Here is a 24,699-nt window from a genome sequence, read left to right as displayed (position 1 = left end):
AAATGGAGCCGTTGAGCCCCTGTGTGCCCTTTAGACAGGTACACACGCCCCAACAGCTTGTGCTGGAAGCTTCCAGGTGGGAGATTTTACAGCTATGTCTTTATGACTGAGTATTATTTTATGTGTTCAGTAAAATCAGATAATCTGTTAAAACAGACTGTGTGTGTGTGCGTATTTGTGTGTGTGTGTGTGTGTGTGTGTGTGTGTGATTGTCATTCACAGTAAAATGTTAACATTTCAGAGATGATGAGTCATGCTGTCTACAACGCCTTCTATTGATCGCAATCACAGCATATCCAACTGTGTGCGTACGCTCCTGGCAGACTAATGTACGAAAGGGGACAAAATATTTTAACCACCGTTGTGAAACTGCAGACGTCTCGTTTCTGAACAAACCTCCTGCATCCATCTGTGAACTGAAATCAGCCTTTTCGGATTTCTTCTCGCTGCAAGAATAACAATGGCCCATTAGCAGTCCCGGCAGTGACACAGCGAAGAGCTACTCCATGGCTGTACAAATAACAGCAGATGATTCTGAACTGCTCACAGACACGACTGCTGACTGTCAGCAAACCTTAATAGCTAGAAGGAGAATAACTGACAATATTATACTCAGAGTGGTGTGGGGACTGAGAGCCACATTGATATTGTAACTGCATGCTCGGGCATCTTGTTTAGATGTAAAATAAAGTAGACTACTCTGAGTCTCAGAGCATATTGCTGCTGTGGTGGGGGTGGTGGTTGGTTTGATGGTGTCGAAGCAATTATGTTTCTTTTTTTTCTTTTGTCGCTTGTTTTGAAAATTCTTGCAGTCATTTATTTGCTGAATGAGTTTCATGACCTCCCAGGCCCCTAAAAACCTGTTAAAATCCCCATTGTACGATTTCAAATATGCCATTGTGTCAAAGGGAATATAAACACGGATTTCCTCATTCTTGAAACTTTATTTTTGCAAATCTGTGTCCCTGTAATGTTTTTTTTTCTCCTCTCTTCAATGGCTGTGGTAAATTACACTCAACAATAAAAAATAATGACCACTTTACAAATTTCCTGCATCAAGGACCAAAATCCAACAACATTGGTTTGGACTGAAAAACATGATTGTACATTAATTAATTAAGTAGCAATGCCTCAACTGCCGTAGATGTTTTTTTTCTGTTAATAAAATTGCTTCAGGCTTTTATGAGATCCTGAATACACTGCAAATATTAAGTAATCTTTTGTGTAACGGCTCAGTAAAACTGGCTGTGATGTCAAATGCACAACTTGTACAAAGACCAAAGGGCAGGTATACATGCTGGGGCGCTCATTAGGGAATTGGGAGCAGGTGCAAATGGATGTGAAGGTCAGGTGATGTAGAGAGGTGGAGCCACACTGGGGATAACTAATGGACTGAAGAGATTAGTGATGCAACATGTCATTTAGTGGCTTTAACCATGACCACATCTACAACAAGATAACTCCATGAAATGTACTGTAGATATTCATGGTCCCCAGCGGAAGAACCCTAATGATCTCAGTAACCATTGACTTTTGCTTTGGTTTCACTCTCAGGACACACTACACATTTTAAGTCCAAGGCCCTAAGAAAACAGAACTGTCACTATGCTATTTGGGCTGTAATGAACACTGCAGCATCTAGGGGCCGCTAGAGGGGATTCTTCTGGCTGGTATAATTTGATAAAGTCCTAAGTTAATCACCAATTGCACTGACTGGACACATCTAAATGAAGGTCTTTGGATTATCTACAGTTGCTTGGACATTACCAATGGGAGGACATGCTCTTGATAGTAGCTGAGGTCTAAGTGGTGGAAATCTCAAGACCTCAGACAATATAACTATCTGCATGGCTCTGGTCTCTAACCCTTGTTACAACTCAATTCGCACTGAAAAATTAAGCCACAGTTTCTTTGGCAAAAATGTTAATCTATTCTCACCAAGCCCCCAGGAACAGCGCCAGATTTTGAAGCAAATTTTACATAGTGGCCAAATATGGAATTACAATGTTCGGGATCATCACCTGATGCCAAGTGGAACCCACAGACTTATATGGTGACCGATACGTCTATCAATTGTCACATCCCCTGTGAAACCCCTGTAAAATGACTTTCACCTTGGTGATTAGATCCATTTGAACCTATAACATTTCTAAAGTCTGGAAGAGCCAACAATTAAATCATTTCATCCCCATTAAAGTTGGCAGAGGGCTAAAACCTGAAGTTAGCCACTCAGCTACCAAAAGTCTCTAGTGCCTAGGCACATTCATACAATGGAAATCAAGCTTTTTTGGCTTCATGCACCATTGTGCAACTCTCATAGGAATAAACGGGGCCCCGCTTCCAACGCTGTACCCAGTTCTCTTTACACATCCATGACCCTTATCTCTGCCACTGCGGGTTTGAATATAGAAGGGTGGAAGGTGGCATCTGTGTGCAACTTGGTGTGAAAATACCTCACTTAGACACTCTAAATCTACTCATATGACTCATCATTGAAGATAGCAGCATCTCGCTGAATCGATTTCCCTACTTCCTACTCTCAAGTCAACACTGCTGGCCAGCAACACAAGCTTATGTACCGAAAGCGTTTTCTCCTCAGTCAATACCAGAGCTGCTGTTTCACCTGAATAAGCACTCTAAAGAGCTATTCATCCACTCAGCTTTATCTAAAAAGACACTCTTTGAATAATAATGTCAAGCTGATGTCATGCCTGTGTGTAAAAAAATAAAACAGATGCTTCATTCTGGCCACAGAAAAGCTGTCATCAGTGGGTTTAAAGCAGTGATTAGGACCACAGATCATCAAGCTGTTTGAAAGATGTTATGGAGCTGAACAGATATCCGCAACCCACAAAGAACAAAGTCATTACATTTAATTTTATTCACCTGCTTTGGTTTCAAGGTCTTGCTCTTGTGCATGCTGGCTGACTTTCATGGCTTACTTAGACAGGTGAACAGAACGGAGCTATCGTTAATGTTATTAGTAACTCCTGTGCTTGAATTCCTACTATGACAGGTTGAAATATTTGCTGTGTAAAATGTCTATCAGATGACAACACAGCTGTGTTTGCTAATAGTGCTCAAATCATGGCAGGTTATAGTTTCTGTCAACTTTATGTCCAGACAAAATCAACGATCTACGTGGTGAAGAAAGTGGGACATCTAGCAACTAAAGAGCCACCAGTCTTTCCTTGCGAGGCAATTGTTATTTTACCAAGACAGCTATAGCCCTTCCTTTATCATTGATTTTTCAAAAATGCTTCCTTACATTCCTTCTCTCATGATTGTCCGTTTAACATGGCTCGCAGCAAAGAGAGCAAGACCAGCCAAGTTAACTGAATGCAGCAGGGCATGCAAAAGACCTTTTTCACGACAGACATTTTGACTGGTCACAGTAGGAAAAGCACAGGTGTAGGGGAGAGCTGCCACAATTGTAATGTTTTTCACTTTTCACTCTATTACTCAGAGATTGTTTTACCTACATAATATGTAATATGTTCAGGCAAAGCACCAAGACGTCTGCTATCATAAACCACTTAAAGTTTTTCAATTGATAAAACAGGTCTTGAGTAATAAAACTGAAAGCAGACTGTCCGATGTTACAACTGAAGCGCGTTTGAGTCTTAATTGTAACAGCAGGAGTTACAATTGTAACACTGCTAAAAAGTAGCATTAAACTCATCGTTTTCAGGTCAATTCAATTATATTTCATTCAGGCAACTGTTTAACGTTTCTTTCATACCAAGAATGTGAAAAGAATGTATCAAAAATATTGTATATTACTAAAATTTACCGGATGTACCAGTTGGAGCGTTTGTGTGAATTCCTTGATAGGAAATTACATTAATTATGCCTACAAAGTTAGCGACTTTGACTGATGTAAGAGTTGTAAAAATGTTATACAACCTTAATTTGATTTAGAATATCATTGAATGACCGCTGACTGAACACAGAATATTGGCAAATATGGAGCATGAGTTTTGGACAAGTCCCATTCATACCTGCACTGACCCTGCAGGGTCAAATTATGTAACAACACCCCAAATCACTTATTTTTTACAGTCTATGCTATAGAAAAACAGTCTTTTTGTATTGTTTTTTTAATTGCAAAAACTCTTGACTTAAAATGTCAGTTGCATAAATAAGTGCATTCAAGGTGCACCCAAAATAGGCTACAATAACATTTGCCTACAGACAGAACCAAGGCCTACATCTCAGTGCAAAGAACATCATAATATGTGCAGTTCAGCATCTAGTGCATTTTTTAAAAGGTAAAACTGCAACAATAGGCTACCAATTCAAAGGTAAAACTGACCTCGGTGGCCTAAACAACATGCCACACAGAACAAAGTGCACAAACACAGCATCCAGAAATATGAAAAGATAAGATAAGATACACCTTTATTGATCCCACAATTGAGAAATTCCAGTGTTACAGCAGTCAAGGGGAAAGAGTCAGATTAAAGATTAAAAAGATTACAGATTAAAAAAAATGTGTTCACATTAAAACATTTGCTAGGCTATGAGGCACAGAACAAAGTAAAAATCAGCCTACAACTTACACAACAAAACCAACACAACAGAACATTTCCCCCATACACATTTTAGAGTCTTTGGCCACTCTTTGCTAGGGATTCACCGAATATTTGGTAACTGAATATATTCGGCCGAATATTGCAAAAAAAACCCACACATTCGGTATTCGGTGGAATAAGTTAAAAGCAAGGTCAAATAATAGCGGCATGTTTTGATAACGCAATCAAACAGTGTGCCGTGACCGGCGGAGTAAAATGTCGGTAGTGTGGCGATCCGTCCCTCACAGCACTCGCAATAGTTTTGAGCGGGCAAAATAGGCTTAAATCATTCAGCACGCTGTGTGAGCAACCTACAGATTTCAACCAGCAGCTGAAACGAAAGGCGAATCCCACCGATTGTGGGTGGAACGGGGGTCACAGACACAGACAGTAATGTAGCCTATTCCTGTCAAATACGCTGGCCATCGGCTTACCAGCGACGGAGAATTCGGCTCCAGTAATATCCTCTTCTTGGCGTCATGACTGCCCAAAAGTACCTGAACAGCCTAGCCAGCCGAACAGCCGAATCTGAAACGGGGTTCATCTGCAAAAACTAATGAAAAACTAAACATATTCGGTATTCGGCTAAGCGTTTAATATTATTCGGCTTTGGCTTCGGCCACAAATTTTCATTTCGGTGAATCCCTGCTCTTTGCACAGACAGCACCCCTTTTAACACCTCATTTGAGGCTGCCTTTAGCACATCAGCTGATATCAAGCCCCTTTTTTGGTCCTTTGTGGGGACATTCTGTAAAACAAACAAAAAAGCAAACAAAGAGCAGAATTATTCGAGCTGCGCTTGCAAATTTCTGCCGTCGTCTCAAATGTAACGTGTTACAACTGGGGCGCTTTGGCGTTGTTTACAGAACGGACCTAACAATCATAATGTGTTAAAACAATGCAAACTAGTGACGAACATATACATACAGACACCCAAGCGGATTTTAGCTCTGTAACATTAAATAAAAAATCTGTAGTCAAAAAATACTGTGGGAGTGAATTTTTACTTACTTTGTGGAAAACCAGCTTCTCCGCGGCTATCTCCCTGCAGCATGGATGAGAAGACTTGAAATTTCCTGGGCACGTGTATTACGGTACTCGTCACATGCTGACGTGATGATGTCACGACTGCATTGACCAATCAAGAGAAAACGTGGATGTTACAACCTTGACGCGTTACATTCAAGGCGTCTCTCCCCTACTTGATATTGTGCATGCTAGCTAGCTTACTGGCTAGCTGAATAGCTTACTGGGACAGTAACTGGAACTGAGCCATCATTAACATCATCAGTTTCACCTGTGCTTCTCCTAATATGACTACTCAAAATGTCTGCTTTGAAAAAGGTCTGTGGTTTATACTGACACTGCATTTTGGGAATGTTGAATTTGAAAAGATAATTACAGATTTCCCCCCCCCCCCAGTAGCTTAAATTTGAAATAAAGAGTGCACAGTTTTGTTAGTAAGCTGAAATTACGGCCGCTGCGTGCTCCTTAAAGGTTCAGTGTTTAGAATTAAAGGGGGGTATATTAGCAGAAATAAAATATAAGAAGAATGTTTTCTTAAGTGTATAATTACTTGAAAATAAGAATTGTTGTGTTTCTGTTACTTTAGAATGAGTCATGTATATCGTCATAGTGGGTTCTTGTCCATGGTGTCCGCCATGTTGCACCATCATGTTTTTACAAACCAAACACTGTGTTTTTGCATCAGCCACCGTAACTAGTGGCCCCTCTGCAACGAGGAGGAAGAAAACACTTATTTTTTTTAATTAAACTGCTTTATTCAGTGTTTTTACCAGTTTAAATTACAGGGTCTGTTTGTTTTGGGGACGAAGAGACCTCTGCTGATGAAACCCTGTAAATATCTGGATCTTGTTAAGTTGTAAGAGAAAAAAGGTGAGCACACATTAGCAGATACTGGGCTAGTAGCCTGTCTCCGACGAGCCAAACAGCATTTGAGAAACACAGATTTGTAATATGATACTGCTTTATTCTGTGTTTTTAACGGTCTAAATCACTGGGTCTGTTTGTTTTGGAGAGGACACCTCTGCGGATAACTCAGTTCACGATAAAAACCTCCTGTGGATCAGAAAAAAGGTTAGCACACATTAGCAGGCGCTGGGCTAACGGAGGTGTCCAACAAGCCAAACATTAGAGAAAAACACTCCAACACTAATATGGCTTCTACTAAAAACCTCCTGAACAATGAACACTGAAGGAAATCTAACAGGTAGAAGTTTCAGCTGGTTGCAATCTGCAATCCTCACTAGATGCCACTAAATCCCCAAAAATCTCAAACACTGCTCCTTTAAATTGTGACTCTACAAACCGTGTTTCAAACCATATTTTTTGTGTAGCCTACCATTATGCTGTCATGTCTCATGTGGCACCTCCACATAAACAGCTTTTAAGTAAGAAATTGTGAATGAGAGTCAGAGTGATGCTGAAAGAGAAGAGTAGGTGTTTTCAGAAAACTTTCACTGGATTAGTGTCGAATATAAAATTAGGATCCGGTGAATGTTGAGCTGCAAACACCATCTACTGCAGGAAGGCACTTTGTATCACGCCTAACCTAACGACACAGTGTGTGATTTAAAATGCAGCCGGGTGTTCTGTGCTCTATAAAACAGGTGTTTCACCGCCCACCCAGATGGATACAAATGACTGTGTACAATTATGTCCCAAGCACAACTTTTATGAACAACAGTGGTAAGACAGGAAAAGGAGACAAAACTAACAAGTCAGGATTGCATTACAATACTGCATCGACAATGAGACTTTATTCACAAGTTGTTTACACCAATAGAACAAAAATATCTTCTGTTGTTTTTTTCTTTTTTTTTGTTTATGTACAGTGTGTTAATGCAACAGACCAGCCATCTATTGATACGTGATGAATTGTGTGAAAGACAGTAGAGCATTGGGGAATGTGACCTACTGAGCATCCTCACTGCAAAAACAAAAACCCATGTTTAGTTTTTACTCCCATTAAAAATGACAGATAGAATCAGATCATTTCAATTCCCTCAATGCAGTTTCATGTGTTTCCATATTTTTAACACATACATGACAGTGTCTTTAGAAAGGCAGAAAAATAAGATCCGACTCTACATTAAACAAGCCGTTAAAAGGAGCATTCCTTGCAGCAAGTTTCAATTTTGTGATGAAAAATGAAGTCGATTCCAACAACATGACACCAGCTTGCTGCAGTGTTACATCATATCGACACTGCACCACCTTTCAACTCGCTTTAACCATGATCTGCACAGTCTGGAGATGATAATCCTTGGCTTTTGCACTTTTAAGGTTCTCGTGCAGTACATAGCGTGGAATGAAGTTGTTTGCTTTAAGAGTTTTGCTAAAATGGTCTCGAGGCCACAGGAAAGTACAGCACACTTAATTGCTGAATAAATAGCCATGCACTAGTAACATAGTGTATGCAAGTCATATCATTGGAGATTCAAATAAAACAAAATAAAACAATTGTAATTGATGGATAGAATCTTTAAACCTGTTCATTTAGTGTCAGCCAGTGTTGTGCACGTTCACACTTCACAAGAGTTCAAAGTTGAGTTTAGATTGAAATGAACTAGTTTATGTTCATATGTTCATTTAAACTGTTTGGCTTCAGCAGCATCGGTAGCTGTATTGCACGAATTGCCAGTTGCAATAGCCATGCCAGTGTTGTGTTATCAAAATAGTGTTACCCGCTTCTTAAAATGAGTGGCGACCCCTTCTTGGTTATGTAAAATAAAAGGTTTGGTTCATATGTAGGTTGGGGGAAACACAAACACACATTGACAGGGAAACAATCTTTGAGACAGCACTGGCATGCTGGGTGCCATATATCAATCTTAGTTCAATAAACATGCTTGTTTAGTACACTAATGCACAACACTGCTGTCCGCTAATTAAAACTAGTGAAATTAGGATGATTTTCACAAACTATGAGCTGTTTCCCAAAGGCATCTTTAGATAATGGTTGTGTTGCTGATCACCCCCAAGCATGTTAGTGGCGTTTTGTTTACTTGAACAAACTTTTCTGTTCTCGTAGATCAAGCTTCTAACTTAATCCCGATCAACAAGAACTTCATCCAAAACCTAAGGGTTTATGAGTGGTATTATTTCTCTCAGCCCTCAGACACAGTCACACACAGGTAAAACCATCTCTTTGCCCCACAGCCCACGGAGTTCTTCATGCTTGGAAAGCCAAGAAAACCTACATCGACTTGTATTCGATAGGTTACCCAAACTGTCCAATTAACAGGTTACTTGTAAAATATGTGACTTTTGTTTACAAGCCCATGGAGACCTTTAATTGTGCTGTGTGAATCTTAAATAAACCAAGCACAAAAAAAAAGCACCAATGGATACAGACTGTAGTAGCAATAACAACTTAAAGCACCATACTGGTGTTTTGTTCCCTTTAAATACAAAGCAAGTAAGCTTCTAATTACTGCTGATAGTCTATGAATGCATGTCGCAGACTTTTAGACTTTTAATCTAGTTTGTCAATTTCTTTCCATTCATTTCCAAACAATATGATATTTAAACAGCAGACTCCTTAAACCTTCAACAAAAACTTTCAATAGAAGTGGTAATGTGGTTGCAAGTGAACGCTAATTTTAAGTGTCTGCTTTGAATAATCTTCCAACGATAATAAGCCCTTCCTAAGTCCCGCCCATTTTTGCTCTGTGCTCCAATAAGTATTGAACAAGCTTAAACGCTGCAGAACGTCAACTTTTCCCTTTCTTGTCATACTTATATGCTCCATGCTGGACTCGTCTATGTTGAAAAGAACCAAGTTTTGAAGATGGTTAAAAGATGAGGTTGAGAGACTGTCAAAGTCACCATAGCCACACTACACTGCTCATTGTCATATCTTAAGTTAGCTAACATTAGCAGAATGCTGGCTAACTAGCTAGCTCACGTTATCGCCACATCAAAAAGAGCTAGCCTAATGACAGACAGGTTTGACTCTTTATTTCTCTTGTATCAATAAAGAAGCTTAAAGGCATAATTTTGCCTTCTTCCTAAAAGTTACTATTGTGAATATATCCTTCTATCACACGTGGTCCTTGCTGTCAGCTTCTTGAAGCAGCAGCTAGCTAAACAGAACTGGCAAACGGTAACTAGGGTGGGACCGCTAATTAATTTTTATCCTTGACGGAAATGAATGGGAAGGTTTGGGCGCTTAGAATATATTTTAAAACACAATATGTTCAAAAAGGTGAGACACAGGAACATCATTTGGTTAGCAGCGATGTAAAGCACAAGCAGTTTGAAGTAAACTAGCTTAAACATGCAAATGCAGAAAAGGTCTGGACCTTTAATGCTGCTCTTTTCATTTACAACGGAACAAACACCAGTTAGTCCCGAGATGCTTTTGGGAAAACCAGCTGACAAGTGGAACTGCAAACTAGTTTTCAATGGAATACAGGTTCAGCTACTGTACATGTACAAATCATCCATTAATGCTACATAGAAGAACTGCTATTCAGAAGCAAGACTAACCTCTTTTATCATAAAAGCACTAGTCAGAAACACTTGATTTTATAACGGCATCATTTCAGTGTTCAAATTGATTATTAGTTTATTTTTAAAGTACACAAGATCACTGCTGTTGAGCTGATTCAAAGACTGTAACAAACTTCTCACAATAAATAACGTCCTGGACCAGATTATTAAAGACTGCATATTCTCCAGTGCTTATCAGAGGGATTTTCACTAAGTAACAGCACGGCAAACCTTTAATCCACAGGTTAATCCCCTGGAATAAGACCATTTTAAAATGAAGCGTTACACACTAGCCTATAGCTTCAACGTGGCTGGACGCATTTTAAGAGTCCATCTACTGTTTTTTTTTTATTAAGGCAGACATGAGTGTAACTTCACTGACAAGCCACAATATTGGTTGTCCACAAGAGATAGCGATTCAGGTTGAAGAAACACAATATTGCTTCTACTAGGATAATGAGAATTACACATTGAGAAAAATATATCCATGTTCTTTCACCTCACATCCAGCACCAGCGTCGTTTTTATATTTCTCACAATAAGTGGAAAACTGCAGATTTTAAATGCCACAAATGCCGGAAACAACACCTTATGGGCAGTTTTTCATCACTTACTGTTATTGGGGAAAAAATCCTCAATGGGAGATGAAAGATGAGTTAAACTGTGACACTCTAGCGTACTGCATGACAACATATCAGAAAGCATGGCTCTAAAAATCAGACACAAATACGATTTTGTGATACAGACATGATGATCAACATCCCACACAAACTCATAACATTCAAACAGAAATGATGATAAATATACTCTTAACAGAACATAGAGAAGCATTTTTTTTTATCAATCTATGAAAATGTGTTTAAATGACACTTTGGAAAACAGGCTGCATGGATCATTACAATAGAAGGAAGGTCTATCTATGTACAGGACTGGTTCAACGTTTTCCTGGCACAATGTTTACTAAGATGCAAAGAGAGGAGGAGATGGGAGGAAAGGAAGGGAGGGGGCAGTAGTGGAAAGAAGAGAATGTTTAAGGAAAGGACACAAGAGGAGAATGGACACAATGAGGGAAGGAAGGGACATCTGCTTTTTTTTCTGAAGACAGAAAGGACACAACAATAAAGAGAATGGAAAGAAGGACATTTAGGAAATGACATGTATGAACTGGACAGACGAAAGAAAAGGACACTGGAAAAACAGGGATGATAAGTTGGGAAAAGAAGAAACGAAACGAGAAAGCACAAAACAAAAAAGTCAGAGGGGGAGAATGAAAGAAGGAGATTGGAACAAGGAAGCAAACTGAGGAGACAGGAGGAGGACAAATAAGGATGTAATAATAGGAGCCGTCCTCTCAATGAGACAAGAGAGGAGGTGAAGATAAGGAAGGAGGTTCATCAGAAGGAGGCGCTCCTTTCTACTGTGGAAGAGCTTTCAGAATGGCGTTCACCTCCTCCGCAACGGCCGTCAACGCAAACTCAAATTGATCCTGCAGGAAGAAAAGAAAGGGAAAAAACAGAGAATAAGAAGGTGAAATGTACTGATACAGGTGGGAACAAAACTCTGGAAAGCAGAGTGCATTCGTCACAAGTTTGATATCAGTGATAAATGCTGCCAAAGAGCCCTTCGGCAAGATGATGAACCTGGTGCACCTGCAAGAAGTTTTGGCTGGGTAACAAAGTCCTACAAAATCCTACTGTAGCTCCCCACACTTTTATAGTTTCAGCTCAACTGAGGCCCTGTTTACACCTGGTATTAACATTTGTCTCGTGATCCAATAACAAGTGGACATCTCTAAGTCTGTTCACACCTGGCATTAGAGTGCATCTACATATGAGTCTCAAGTGACCATTTTGTGATTAGCTCTCGCTTCCCCCCTCTATATGCAAATAAACACATATGTCATTTCTGTTTGCATAGGCCAAACCTTGGCGTGAAGGCAAAATTAAAAAAAAAAAACCTTCCTTTATGACCTTTTTTGTTGTTTTTTGGCACTTTAAAATAACACTGTTGGCACACAAATGAGTTTGTACTTATGCCTATGCAAGGACGCGAGCTGAATAGGCGGACCATCAGTCCAGCCCAGGACATGTCAAGGCCTTAGTGCACTAAGTCTTTTTTTTTTTTTTTTTTTTTTTTAAAAATGCATTTTTTAATCCGTCCGTCACACACACAGAAACCTTGCATACTTATTCCGATGTGTTTTATTATTGTATTTGTGTGAAAATTCACAATACATGACAAAATGAAAAGAAACATTTCCTTCTTTGCCTGTCTCTACTGGAGTTACCTATCTGACGGATGCGGAAAACATGGACAATCAAACCTGTTCTGAAAATTTCAATGATGGCCGAAAGTTTCGATCTCTCGAAGTTTCGAGTGTGAGAAGGTGTGTAGCGCCTGCTGCTCCAAGAATGTGGCTGTATGAGGCCAAGACCACTTCCAAATATGGTCTGAGCGATCAGATCTCGTTGATCTCACATTCGCTGCCCTCACACCTGTATTTAGGGCTGTCCACTTGTGATCCAATCACTCATGATGGATCAGGTGCAAGCAGGGCCTAAAGATCTCTTTGAACAGTGTCATATTAGCTGTTCATGTTCCATGCTCTGAGTTGCTAAAAAATCTCAGTGCCAAAACATTAATCTGCCTGCACCTCTCAGCCATTTATTTCGAAAAAAGGTTCCACAAGATACTCGCTTTCCTAATCCTTCAATTGGTGGTTATCGTTGCTACCTGAGATTAAAGCTGCAGACACTATCCTGGGCTGGAAAAGAAACTATCCAATCCTCCTCTGCTTGTTTAAAAATAATTCAATGTCTAGTATATTTCAGTTTATGGTGGAAAAAAAAGATCAGGCAGCAATGAACAGTGTTTCTTTGGTAAAGGTGCTGCTACAGAATTATCTGTCATTAATGTAATTTTAAGTAATTACTGCATTAAAATGCCCTCGTGGCAAACGTAGCAACTTGCCACTTTATTTTGATATATATCATAATTAGAGGACGTACACTTGCTTCAAGTTTAGTTTACTGTATCATCACAGGAGGAGGAAGATAAATGGCCCAAACAACATCTTCCCTCATCGAAATCTGAAATGAAATCCGAGTGCTGAGGCTGGGACTCCTGACCATGAGGGGAATCAATGTGTGAGGAACTCAGCCAGAGCGCCGTGACAGCCGCTTGCTCAGGATACATGGTTTAATAAAGCCTGGATCGATACCAGCAATGTTTTACACACATCCTGGCTTTCCTTTCAAATTATGTTCACAGATCAGCTGGTAATTGAAGTTTCCAGAGCTGGCCTGGCGTCACCCTGTGTACAGTGTGACGAGGAATGACTCTGGCTGTTTTAGGTAAAGCTCTGAGGCTGTGCAGAGGTGTGAATTACAGTGTCTGTGGAATAAATTATACATCACGGGTCACCTTTAAAAGGTCCATATTGGGGAGTATCAAACCAACAAAGGAATTAAAACTTTAAATGTTTAAAATTAGCTAAAATTTGTGTTTAACTTTTGTGACCTCTATTATTCACTTTTCAAACAGTTAGAAAATGATATGAGGAAAAAACTCCATGGAACTCTATTTCCATTTCAAGTACTTATTCTTTTTTATTCAGTTCATAAAACTAAGGCGGCTGCCTCAGAACTTCTGATAGTGCTACCCTGGGAGCAGGTTTTAGCACAGATTATCACCACCCATTTGAATTCTATACATATTCCTCCGTGATCTGCGCAGACCTGACTATAATCCCTGTTCAATTACTTTTCAGAAATCGATTGATCTCGCCTGATGTGGAGGAATGAGTCCTAAAAAAAAATCGTAAATCCAACCTATCTCATGACGGGGCACGAAGAGTACCAGTCAAAGCTAGACTTTCAGATAAAATGAAGTTTTAATAGGGGTGTGATTCATTGTTAGAGAGGCCGCACTGGGAGGTGGAGGTCGCAGGTTGGACCCCAGCAGCTGTCAATGACTAAATATCAGATTCAAGAATGACAAGATGGCATTTGAAGCTTTGTGGAGATGATACCTCAAACTAACTTTCTTTCCAAACTCTTGATGGTGCAGAAATATCTTTAGCTCAGACAGAAATGTGTATGCTGCTCTAAATGAACGTGTGTCAGATTACACTGCATTTGCTACAATACAGCACTGTAAGGTACAGCCACTACCCTTTAGTGCAGTAAATCTGGCCCACTTGTAACAGCAAAAATGATGTCATGTCACAGGTGAACATGGGTAATAAAAAAGTATTGATCAGTAAACAGTGTATGAGAGAAGCGCTGTACTTATTGTTCATAACACGATGATGTCACACTTAATGAGAGTTAGATGAGAAGATCGATACAACTCTCACGAAAACACATCGAGGAGATGTAAAGTGCGGCCTGTGACGAGCTGCTGTGCAATGTCGGGGGAAAGTTGCAGCTGCTGCTCCGAGCTGGGGCTGTGTGGTTCTGTGGCAAAGTGCAGTCAAACTAAAAGTTGGGAATAGCCTGACTTTTAGAAAACTGTGGCCAGAGAATACCCACAGCTAATGAGTAAATAGAGTCATGCTGACCTATTTTACAAAGAATTTCTTCCCGAATTTCCTCTTAGCTTAGCATAAACACTGGAGGCAGTAGAATCAGCTAGTCAGGGTTAGCTCTGGGTTCACCTCAAGACCTGATCTTGCATCCACGTTTGCCTCACTTGTGTCTCTACCTTGCGTCTTCGCTCCGCCCTCGTAAGACACAGGGGAGGGATGCGAGGAGAGAGGAAATGAGGAAATATGCCTTTAGAGAAATGAAACGTCCCCTGAGGCGTCATATGAAGCAATGCCCATTTCTGATGATGGCAGCAGCTGATCACTGGTGGATCAGCTATTAGGAGGCTTTATAGGCTCCATTAACAGCTCTAGAAACTTTTATAATGTATAAATAAATGTATTGATATTCAGATTGTGAATTCATTATTTAATAATCAAAAATATGACTATGGTTCTTTTGAACACTGGAAATGATTTATTAGAGCAAATGTTTCAGGGAAAACTGAAATTGTGTAACTCATCAACCCAATACTGAGGAATGATCAGCCACACGTGTGACTGAATGGAAATGACAATCACTGATATAAAAGTGTTTCTTGCTGACAGACAGGCTCTCTCTGCATTTAACCGTATTGACAATAAAAGTTGATGAAGGAAATAACAGACCGTGAAGAGAAAAGTCTTTAACTAGGCTAGATGGTGAATTAGAGAACAAATGAAACATAAAACTTGGGAGTGATACACTTGAGTTTCATCTCTTATCTGTCTTCACTCTGGTATGAAACTCCAGTGATATTGTGATGTATTAGATCAGTCCAATCAACTGCAGCGCTGCGCTGTCCAATCAATAACTGATATCCAATCAGGGGGGTGTGTTGTGTGTGGTGTGCATTTAAATAATTGGGACCTCCTACATGATGGCGAGTCACGACTGATTTCAGGGACAAGTGATTGAGGATAGAGGAGTCGAGGAGGGATATTGGGATGAACCCTCTCCTCAAAGTTATAAAATATGCCCACCAACATCTCTAAAGCTCACTTATTACCAGCTGCCACAGTGAGGTTAGTAGTGTTTTCACCTTGTGAGTCTGTGTGTGTGTATTCACAAGTCACAAGTTGCTGTATAGCAGCTGATGTGATCATATTGCAAGATGGTCTCTAGTTATCGTGCTGAATCTACTTTGTTTAACTGCTTGTTTTATGTTTCATGAGGCACTGAGTGAAATGTCGTGTCAGTTACAGAGATCGTGCAGTCACGACCAAAGTTATTTCTGACTTATTCTTCTGACTACACAATCCATTCATCTTGTAGTTACCAGCACTTTTTGCTCTGTGGTAAATGATGTGTGAAAATCTCTTACCCATTGTGTGTAAATTAATGAATCACTCCCAGTGGGGTCTTTAAAATGTACATGTTAGATCGTTAAAATAGGTTTTTGTTTTTGCAGTGTATCATCTACAGCCTACCTGCCACAAAACACAAGTTTTCCACATCAACAAACAGATTGAGGTGTGTGTGTGTGTGTGTGTGTGTGTGTGTGTGTTACCTTGGTCTGAACCATTCCCGGCCTCTGGTCCCGCAGGTGCTCCAGAGTCGCTGCAATATCAATCTCCTTGGCACCTGTCACACAGACGCGCACAAACACACACACAAAAACACACACGTAGAAAATGGTGTTGGATTGTGTTCAAAGCGCCAGCGAGATAATCCAGCTAACATCTGTCAATCTGGTGTTTTATACCCACTCCCTTTAGAACAGCAAAAGGCGATTACATTCATCCTCTTTGCACAAACAAACACACACACACACACACACACACGCACACACGGACTCCACAAACAGCTAGGTGGTGGTGTTTTGTTGTCGGGATGAAAAAAGATAAAGAAGGAAAAGAAACTGTTGGAGAGGGCTGTGTGAGGGGAATCACAGCCCCACGTCTGTGGCATTTTTAAAAAGAAACTGAGCCGATCTTAAAGCCCCTCGTTGCTCTTTGATAGTCGTCCTGTAGCCTTTGAGCTCATGAAGGTTGCCCACCAGAGCTCTGTCAGCCCCTGCCAAAATCTGACATGCCTGTGTGTGTGTGTGTGTTTGTGTGTGTTGGTCCCAGTTTACTTGCCAGTCAGCTTGTCAGCGTGCCAGCCTGGCACGGTGCCCCACAGCTGATGACAGCGTGGCTGCCAGCAGTTGGCTGAATGACCTCTGACCAAACACTGGTCAGATCATCAGACATTGTGATGACAGATTATAATACTTTGAGAGACATGTGACTGATTTTTAAACTACACTCAGTTAAGTGAAATATTTTTTCAAGTGGAGTCTCCTTTCAAAACTAAGTTAATAGAATTGTCTACATAATTAAAACGAAGTACCTTAAATCTAAAGACCAAATAAATATTCAGGGTCATATGCACAGTCTGTTTGACATTTTCTTATATGGCTGGGTGATATAGAGGAAATCAAATATCAAAATAGTGTTGACTAAATACCTCGATACTGATATTGCGATAATATTGTAGGGTTGACTACTGGTCACAATGAAATTAGTGATAAATAATAACCAGTTACGTGGATACAAAGACAAAGTGGGTAAAGGCAAATAATCAATCGCAGCGCTGTCGTCATCTGTTTAGCTCGCCTCTGGCCCGCCTATATCAGATACACCGATGTGATTGGTGCAGCTCGGTTTCATGGGCATAGGTAATGAGCATCATTACTGATTGCCAGAGTGACTCCCAGAGCAAATTCAAATTATGCTCTCCTGAGAACTCTGGATTTCCAGGGTACTAAAGCTCAACAATAAAGTAAAACACTACACAGATGTAAGTTTGCAAAAATCTTTTTCTACCTGTTTGGACTTACTGATGTTTCCAACACCTTGCCGAGACCAAGCCGGGTGGAGCGGTGGCTGTTCTGCATCATAACCTTCAAGATTTTACCAAACCTGAAACTTGATTTTGGTTTTTAAGTCTTGTGCCAAGTTCCAGTCTCTAAGATATCAAGTTACACCGCAGCAAAGTCCAAGTCAAGTCTCAGGCCTGACTCTAATCCAAGTCTCAACTCTAAAGTCTCTAGTCTACTGGTTTAGGGTCATGTCATTAACCAAACAGTTTCTCTATATATTTGGCTGATAATATTCATTCATCAATGTGACAGATGCACATGACAGTCAGCCTCTGGACCTTCTTACAGGCAAACATATTTTTGCTGTATTTGTGTTTTCAGTTATAATCAGGGTTGGGGACAACAGAATACAAGTAACTTAGTTGCATATTTAAAATACAAAATATGAGAAACCAGTCTGTTACAGTTTGAATTGGTGGTCTTCCGAAAACAGTTGCTGTCTTTAAAAATAGATTACTTGAAGGTTTTACTTTATTTGTTCTTGTGCTCTAACACTGTGTCCTAACTAAATGCAACATGAGCGAGCCTCAGTTTCATCGCATTGTTTTCTATGGAAATATCCTTACTAACCGTGATCGACACAGCACTGCTGTTTTTAGCTGAACTTTTGTAGGATGCCCTGTTGATATTTATTCCTGTCGGTTGCTTTGAAAGCTTGGCATTGGACAATGACAGGCTGATTCGTGAGGTTGAAGTGACAAAATTACTAATACGGTATCTCCTTACTTAACTGCAAAAACCCAAGTAAGGCAGCATCGTTTCTGGTAAATGACCATTGCTAAAAACAGCCTACTTCCTGTCGGCTATACTGTATGTCATTTCCAGTAAATATCAGAATGTGTAACGTGTTTTCAGTGTAAAGGGTGCAAACGTAGAAGGATGGAAAGTAATTGCTCATCTTTCAAGTGGTTACATCTCCATTTGATTGTGCTTTGTTTACATGATGTAATAGAACTTAACAGATTCAGTGTGGACAGAGAGAGACACTTCCTTGATGTAAGGGGATGGGGTAAAACTCTTCCCATAAACAGATTTTTAGAAAAATGCACAGCCAGGTACACTGCCATGCGTTTTTAGTATGGAAATATAAGACCCAAAAAACCCCCCCGACTAAAAGTATCCAAAGTATTTAGAATATGTTAGTTTGAGTAATCTAATTAGATATGTTACAAATTACATTTTAGAGCATGTCTTCAGTAGTCTGTAGTTGCATATGTTTACACATGCAATTATCAGTAAAATTTACATATAACATCAAGTTTTTTTCATCTCTTATAGTTACTAAAATATTTTGCCTCAGTAAATTAAATTACAAGAAAGGTGGGTTTCTTGTGATGATAGAGGTTTTGTGTGGGAAAGGGCCATTAGCTGATAAATTGTTATTGAGTCTGTTTCCACATATCAAAGTGTCCTCAAAACACACATTTGGGTCAGGAAAGCAGAAGTGCAAACTTGAAAATTAAAATAAAAGAAAGGTAAGAAAAGAACATTGAAGTAAAAGTATTCATGTTATGAAATAACAAATGAAAAGAGGGACTTCTAAGGTTTGATGCTCTTAATGTACTTGTAGGGGAAAATGAAGGTGTTTTAAAGGGATACATTTGTCAACAAAATATATTACATAATTTTGAACGAGTATCTCCTGGCAGGCAAATGAAGTTAAAACTCACACTGAGCTCGTAATGGTGTTATGTCATCTCATAATGCCAGAAGAACAAAACTAATAGCCACAGGTATACAGCCATTAACTAAAAAAGGAGCAGAAAGACGGAAAAAAGGAGAAATAGACAATTTGAAAAGACAGAGGGGCAAAATAGATGTTAAAGGGGAAGGAAGACGTCTGAAAGCAACAGACAAAACAGCTGAAGAGATGAGAGAGAGAGAGAGAGAGAGAGAGAGAGAGAGAGAGAGGTGGGAGCAACAATTAAATTCACAAAGAACAAGAGAAAGAAAAAGCATTTAATTTGTTTTCTCTCCTCCTCCTCTATCCAAATTCTGAGGAAACAAAAAGCGCAAGAATTCTCTTTGCTTCTTTCTTGTTGTGACACATAATAACATTTCTTTTTCTTGCCTGCATGAAGAGGAAAGTGAATGGTGGGAGAGCTGCTCATTCACACCATTTTCTTGTTCTGTTTCACAGGTTTTGTGAGCTTTTTTTTTTTTTCCTTTTTACAACACAATAGACTCCCTTCTAGCCAGGAAAGCTGCAACACGCTACTCACTGCTTTAGTTTTTCTTGTTTTTCGGGGGGGAGGACTTAACAAGCCGAGGGCTATTGTGCAGGTTCTGATAAACCTTAAAAATGGACGGTATTAAAAAAAAAACCTTATTCGAGCTTTCCCTCTTTGCAAAACTCTCCCTTGAAGGAGACTGTGGATGCATGAAAAAAAAAGGAAGAACGGTACCCCAGCCTCATTTTTAACTCCTCTCCAAGACCCTCGCTTCGGGGTGGAGGTCGAGGAGGAGGAATGAGGAGGGTGGGAGGGGAGCCATAGAAGAGGAGAAGGAGGAAAGAAAGATAAAAAAAGAAAGACACGGTCCTTGAGAAGGCCGCAAAAGACCCCCGAAAGCTGAAGCCGAGGACCACGCTCACCAGCTGGACCTGGGAGAGAGAGGAAAAAAAAAAAAGCGAAAAGAAATGGAGAGATGCTGAAAAGCTCTCCAGCACTCGATGGGTTTCATTCGATTCTTAAGATGAAGAGAAGGGTGGTGGGTGGTGGGTGGTGGAGGTGGCGGTGTGAGGGTGGGGTGGGCATTAGAGAGAGGGGAGGGGAATGAGGGAGCCCTTTGGAAAAGAAGAAGAAGGGAAAACAAAACGTGAGAACCACAGCAACACCTCCTCAACCCTGCAACACCGCCATAATTCTCGGACGAATTTACAATTCATTCCTTGGGAGAAAAAGAGTGGGAATGGAGAGAGAGGAGGAGGGGGGGGAGGGGGGGTGGGTGGGTTAGGGAGTGATTTTGTCTGAGAGGGAGGAAGAAGAGGAGGAGGAGGAGGTGGTGGTGGGAAGTGGCTTTGATCAGGATGGAGGAAGCCTGCAGACCTGGGGGCCTCTAGCTTCTCAGGACAGACAAAACCCTCCAAAATAAGGGGGGTGGAGAGCTGAGAGCAGTGATGTAGTGGAGGGAAAACCAGGAGGAAGAGCTTTCATAAAGCTTAGTTACTCACAGAGGTGTAGTTCAAAAAACACTTAATAAATTACCAAAACTGGGAATTAAATTATGTTTTCTATATTTTGATAATCAGATGCCTGCCTACTGCCTGCAGTGGGTCAGTAGTTGTAGTATTTAGTTATTAGTAATTAGTAATTTGGAGTACTGTTGAGCCTGATGATGTCGTCAGGGTAATTTGGAGACAGGTTTTGAAAGGTCATGGAGGTTTAGGGAGCGTCTAAAAAATATGCTTTTAAGTCACATTATGAATAGTGTAGTGTTTCATAGCTTGATCCACATAGGGACTAGAAGTCAGGAAGTTTCGGACTCTGCTGCATGATTTTGAGTTTTTGAGGCTAATATCATTAATAATATCATATTGACAGTGAGTTTGTAAGTCAATAAGAAGAATTAACTCTTACAAAAACGTGGGTGTACATATTTGCTGTGACTTGTCCATGAGAATTCTGTATGCTCTACAGGAGTCAACAGTGACATTACTTTCAGCACAGACTCGGGGTGTTTAGGTTGGACAGAGGGTAATGATGTTGTTTTATCATGCTGTGATAGAGAGTATAGTATGTGAGGAATTTCAGCTTGGTTTGGTAATTTATCAGTTAAGTTAAGATCACAAACAAAAACTGGTCCACACAACAGTGAAAGTGATGGGGGTGAGGGAGCAGTCGCCCTGCCAAATACTCTTTAAAAGCCTCGGGAAATTATCGCAGACCCCTCCCATGTCCTGTATTCAGAATACGAACTGCTCCCATGGGGTAGACACTATAGGGTTCCAATTAAATACAGGAGGAGATACCTCGAGGTATAAAACCTCTTTCAACTGTGTGTCAGTGAATCTCTGAGTCTCAGGACAAATGAAGGGTGTAAAATGAGGGGCAGTGTTGCATGTATTTGAATGCGCTTTACGTTTGCTTCTGTACTGTGAATGTATTTTTATGTGGCAGCCTTTCTGTCAAGACAAATTTCCCTAAGGACAATTAAAGTATTCTTGAATCGTGCACATAAACAAAACCTTTTTGATAAAGATCCCTTAAATGTGTTTTTAAAGAACTGCGATTTGGGCCTTTTGGGTGCTAGCTAAAGGCAAAAAGTCCAAAAAATAATCTTTAATCTATATTGTGATATGCAAGGTTTGTAACTTGACAGCTGAAAAATACAAACTACAGCCCTTCCCAAAAAGCACCCAAAGATATCTGGATTTTGTGGTGGGAAAGGTCACAACTGGCATTCATTCCAGCCCATTCCTATTCTGATTTTGGCATCAGACAGCACAAAGGCACCTTTTGCGGCAGTATGATACGCTGCTGGGTAGCTTGTAATGCTGCTGGCAACAACGTAACATAAAGAGATGGAAAGTTCCTACACGGTGGGTGGGAACGAGGTGGATGGGTCCAACAAACCCCAGATTTTCACCCTGGAGCCCGCTGTTAGCTTCCCGAGTTTTAAGCCAAACCAGTATGTTTTTTTCTAGACCTTACCACGCGCTTTTGTTGCACAATGAAATAAAGGTGTTTTACTGATGATATAACTGTATTTTAAGAAAGACTATTCATCTAACAAGCAAAAATTGTACTTTGCATGTGAAAACGAACTGTATTTTAAAAAGACAATGCATGTAGCAAGTGCAAATTGACATGCTGTCCAAACACATCAACAAGAGATGCAAGAGGCTACCTAGCACGCAATATTTAGGTGCAAAAGTCCACTGACAAAGCAGTGATGTTTGACGAGTTGGGATGAGACTGCGTTGTTTTAGGACAAATGGCTCGTAGTTGTTGCGGGTATGTATCGGCTCCAGCTTCGACTGGCAGTGATGGAAACATGACACCTGGGTGGATAGCTAACATTCAGCCATTTTCTGACGTTCAACTTTATAAACTTCTGCAGCTCTTTCTATGACTCTCAGCCACAGTTTCTGTCCATCTTTGTCCAAGCCTTGAATATCAAAATTATTCGGCGCACAGTTTGAAAGAGAGACTGAATAAGTAATTGACATAAAAAGAAGTAACTGCCATAAAACTTTCACTGGCCTCCATGCATGTTCTGCTGTTTACTAACCCTGTGTTTTGGCACATCCATGATAATGAACATGACACCCCAGAACAGGGTTTTCACATGTTACCCATATATATACATATGCTAATTTTGGAAAAAAAAAAAGGTATATGTAATGGCAAACTGCCCAAAACCTATCTTTGGTACTTCTCCCTTTATATCATCTTTTTCTTATTCATGTACACAGCATTTTAGGGTTGAATCAGGTCAAACTGGCACCAATTTGTACAACTTTTCTGCTGTCTAGATTTTACAAATCATCGTTGAGTTTTGCATGTAAAATATTTATCAAAATACTAAAACTACAGCTGTCAGATACATGAAGTGAAAAGTACAATATATTCCCCTGTAGAAAAGAAGAATTTTAAAGTAGCAGAAAACTGACAAGTAAAGTATGTTTATCTCAAATATGTACAAAGCACAGTAGAATGACTTGATCATCATCATCATCATCATCATCACTGTACTGAGCAGATGTCAAGGAAATGAAAGAGCAAATCATAAATAATGCACACTGAGACTAACAGAGCAAAGAAAAAAGCCAACTCCCAAATATAAAGCCTTGTGTCATCTCTGTAGGGTAAGATTCTCCCAACTTCACTTTGTGGATTTTCATGTTTAATTTTAAGGATAACATGATCCTGTATGAGGATTGCACAATGCCTCGGGTTTATTTCAAGGGCAATTAGATAAAATAAAATATGATTAGCTGTCAAAACTCCAAACAAAGCTCTGTCTCCATGAAAAGGTCTCTGTCAGCATCAACGCTCTAGTTCCTTTCAAACTGAGTTATACGTGCTGGAATCCACTTTGATCCTCACAATAACCTTCTTTAACACCTACGACACCTTCTGATCTTGGTCTGAATCCATTACGCGTTTCCCTACTCAATCAAAAGACCTTCTCTCATTGACAAAGAGTGTTAAGAGAGTTAATCAGCTATTCTGTTCATTTACACCTCAGAGTACACCATGAAGGTCTGGCCTCGGTTTACAACTGTTTTCCTTACTAGTTGAGTTATCAAACATAAAGACCTTAAATAAATGTGAAGCCAGAGCTAAAACTCTGGTTTTACGAGCTTGAACTCTTCACACAGAGAGTAAAGAAGCTTTAAAAAGAAGTTATGATGATACTCGGGTGGTGAAGGTATGTCTTCTGCATTGTGGGGCTGCGGACAAGTGAAGCTGGCGTGTAGAAAAACAACTTCAGTTTCAATAAAATGAGCTAAAAATTAAAGTTGACGTGATTAATTTGGCATTTTAATACACTGTTTTTCCCAGACAGATGCTTAGTTTTGGAACTGGGCTGGATAGCAAAATATATTTTTATTTCTTATAGTAAATTTGGGATTCTGGACACAGAAGGATACAAAGGACTTTCCCTCCTTACATCTACCAAAACCTAACCCAGCCCCAACCTTCTCTCCCAGGTCCCAGGGTGCTGAGGAGGGGCCCTGATCACAGTGTGACAGCCTGGGGAAAGGCCCCTGATGCCCGACTGACCCTTTGATCGAGAATTAAAGACCCGGGAGCTCGTTCTGCTACAGCAGCAGCACCACCACAGGACACCTCACACACACACACACACACACACACACACACACACACACACACGTACGTACTTCTACAGAGAAACAAAACGGTATGCAGACACATACACACATGCAAAGTCTGTGCAAACAAACTATGGTCAAATCTTCATCAGAAATCAAACATTTTTGGAAACATTTTACTTAATTCTGTTTATTAAACACTGCATATTTCAACATCTTAAAATTATACTTAAGCGTGAAGTCATTTTCCATAGTGCACCAACCATGGTGTTATGGAGAATTACTTCACTACTTGTCCTATGTAGTAATTACTTTTTATTTATGAAAAGTCGCTCATTAGCTACTTTTTCATACAATTAAATAGAAAAAAATAAACTACATCTGTGTGGTGTTTGG

The 24,699-nt window shown here is 40.0% G+C and overlaps 1 protein-coding gene across 1 annotated transcript in view; it reads right to left on the bottom strand.

The window, feature by feature from the left end:
* Positions 1-8,749: 8,749 nt before the first annotated feature.
* LOC125902109 (receptor-type tyrosine-protein phosphatase N2-like) overlaps positions 8,750-24,699 on the bottom strand; it is a 294,836-nt gene continuing 278,886 nt past the window's right edge. Inside the window, exons 22-23 of the mRNA XM_049598248.1 lie at positions 16,167-16,240; positions 8,750-11,577 (exon numbers count right to left, since the gene is read on the bottom strand). Of these exons, the coding sequence (XP_049454205.1) occupies positions 11,506-11,577; positions 16,167-16,240 (146 nt within the window). The 3' untranslated portion in view covers positions 8,750-11,505. The remainder of the gene's footprint in view (positions 11,578-16,166; positions 16,241-24,699) is intronic.

Source organism: Epinephelus fuscoguttatus, linkage group LG15 (assembly GCF_011397635.1).
Source record: "Epinephelus fuscoguttatus linkage group LG15, E.fuscoguttatus.final_Chr_v1".
NCBI lineage: Eukaryota > Metazoa > Chordata > Actinopteri > Perciformes > Serranidae > Epinephelus > Epinephelus fuscoguttatus.
Note: the sequence above shows the minus strand (reverse complement) of the source record. Positions and strands in the feature narration are given on the sequence as shown.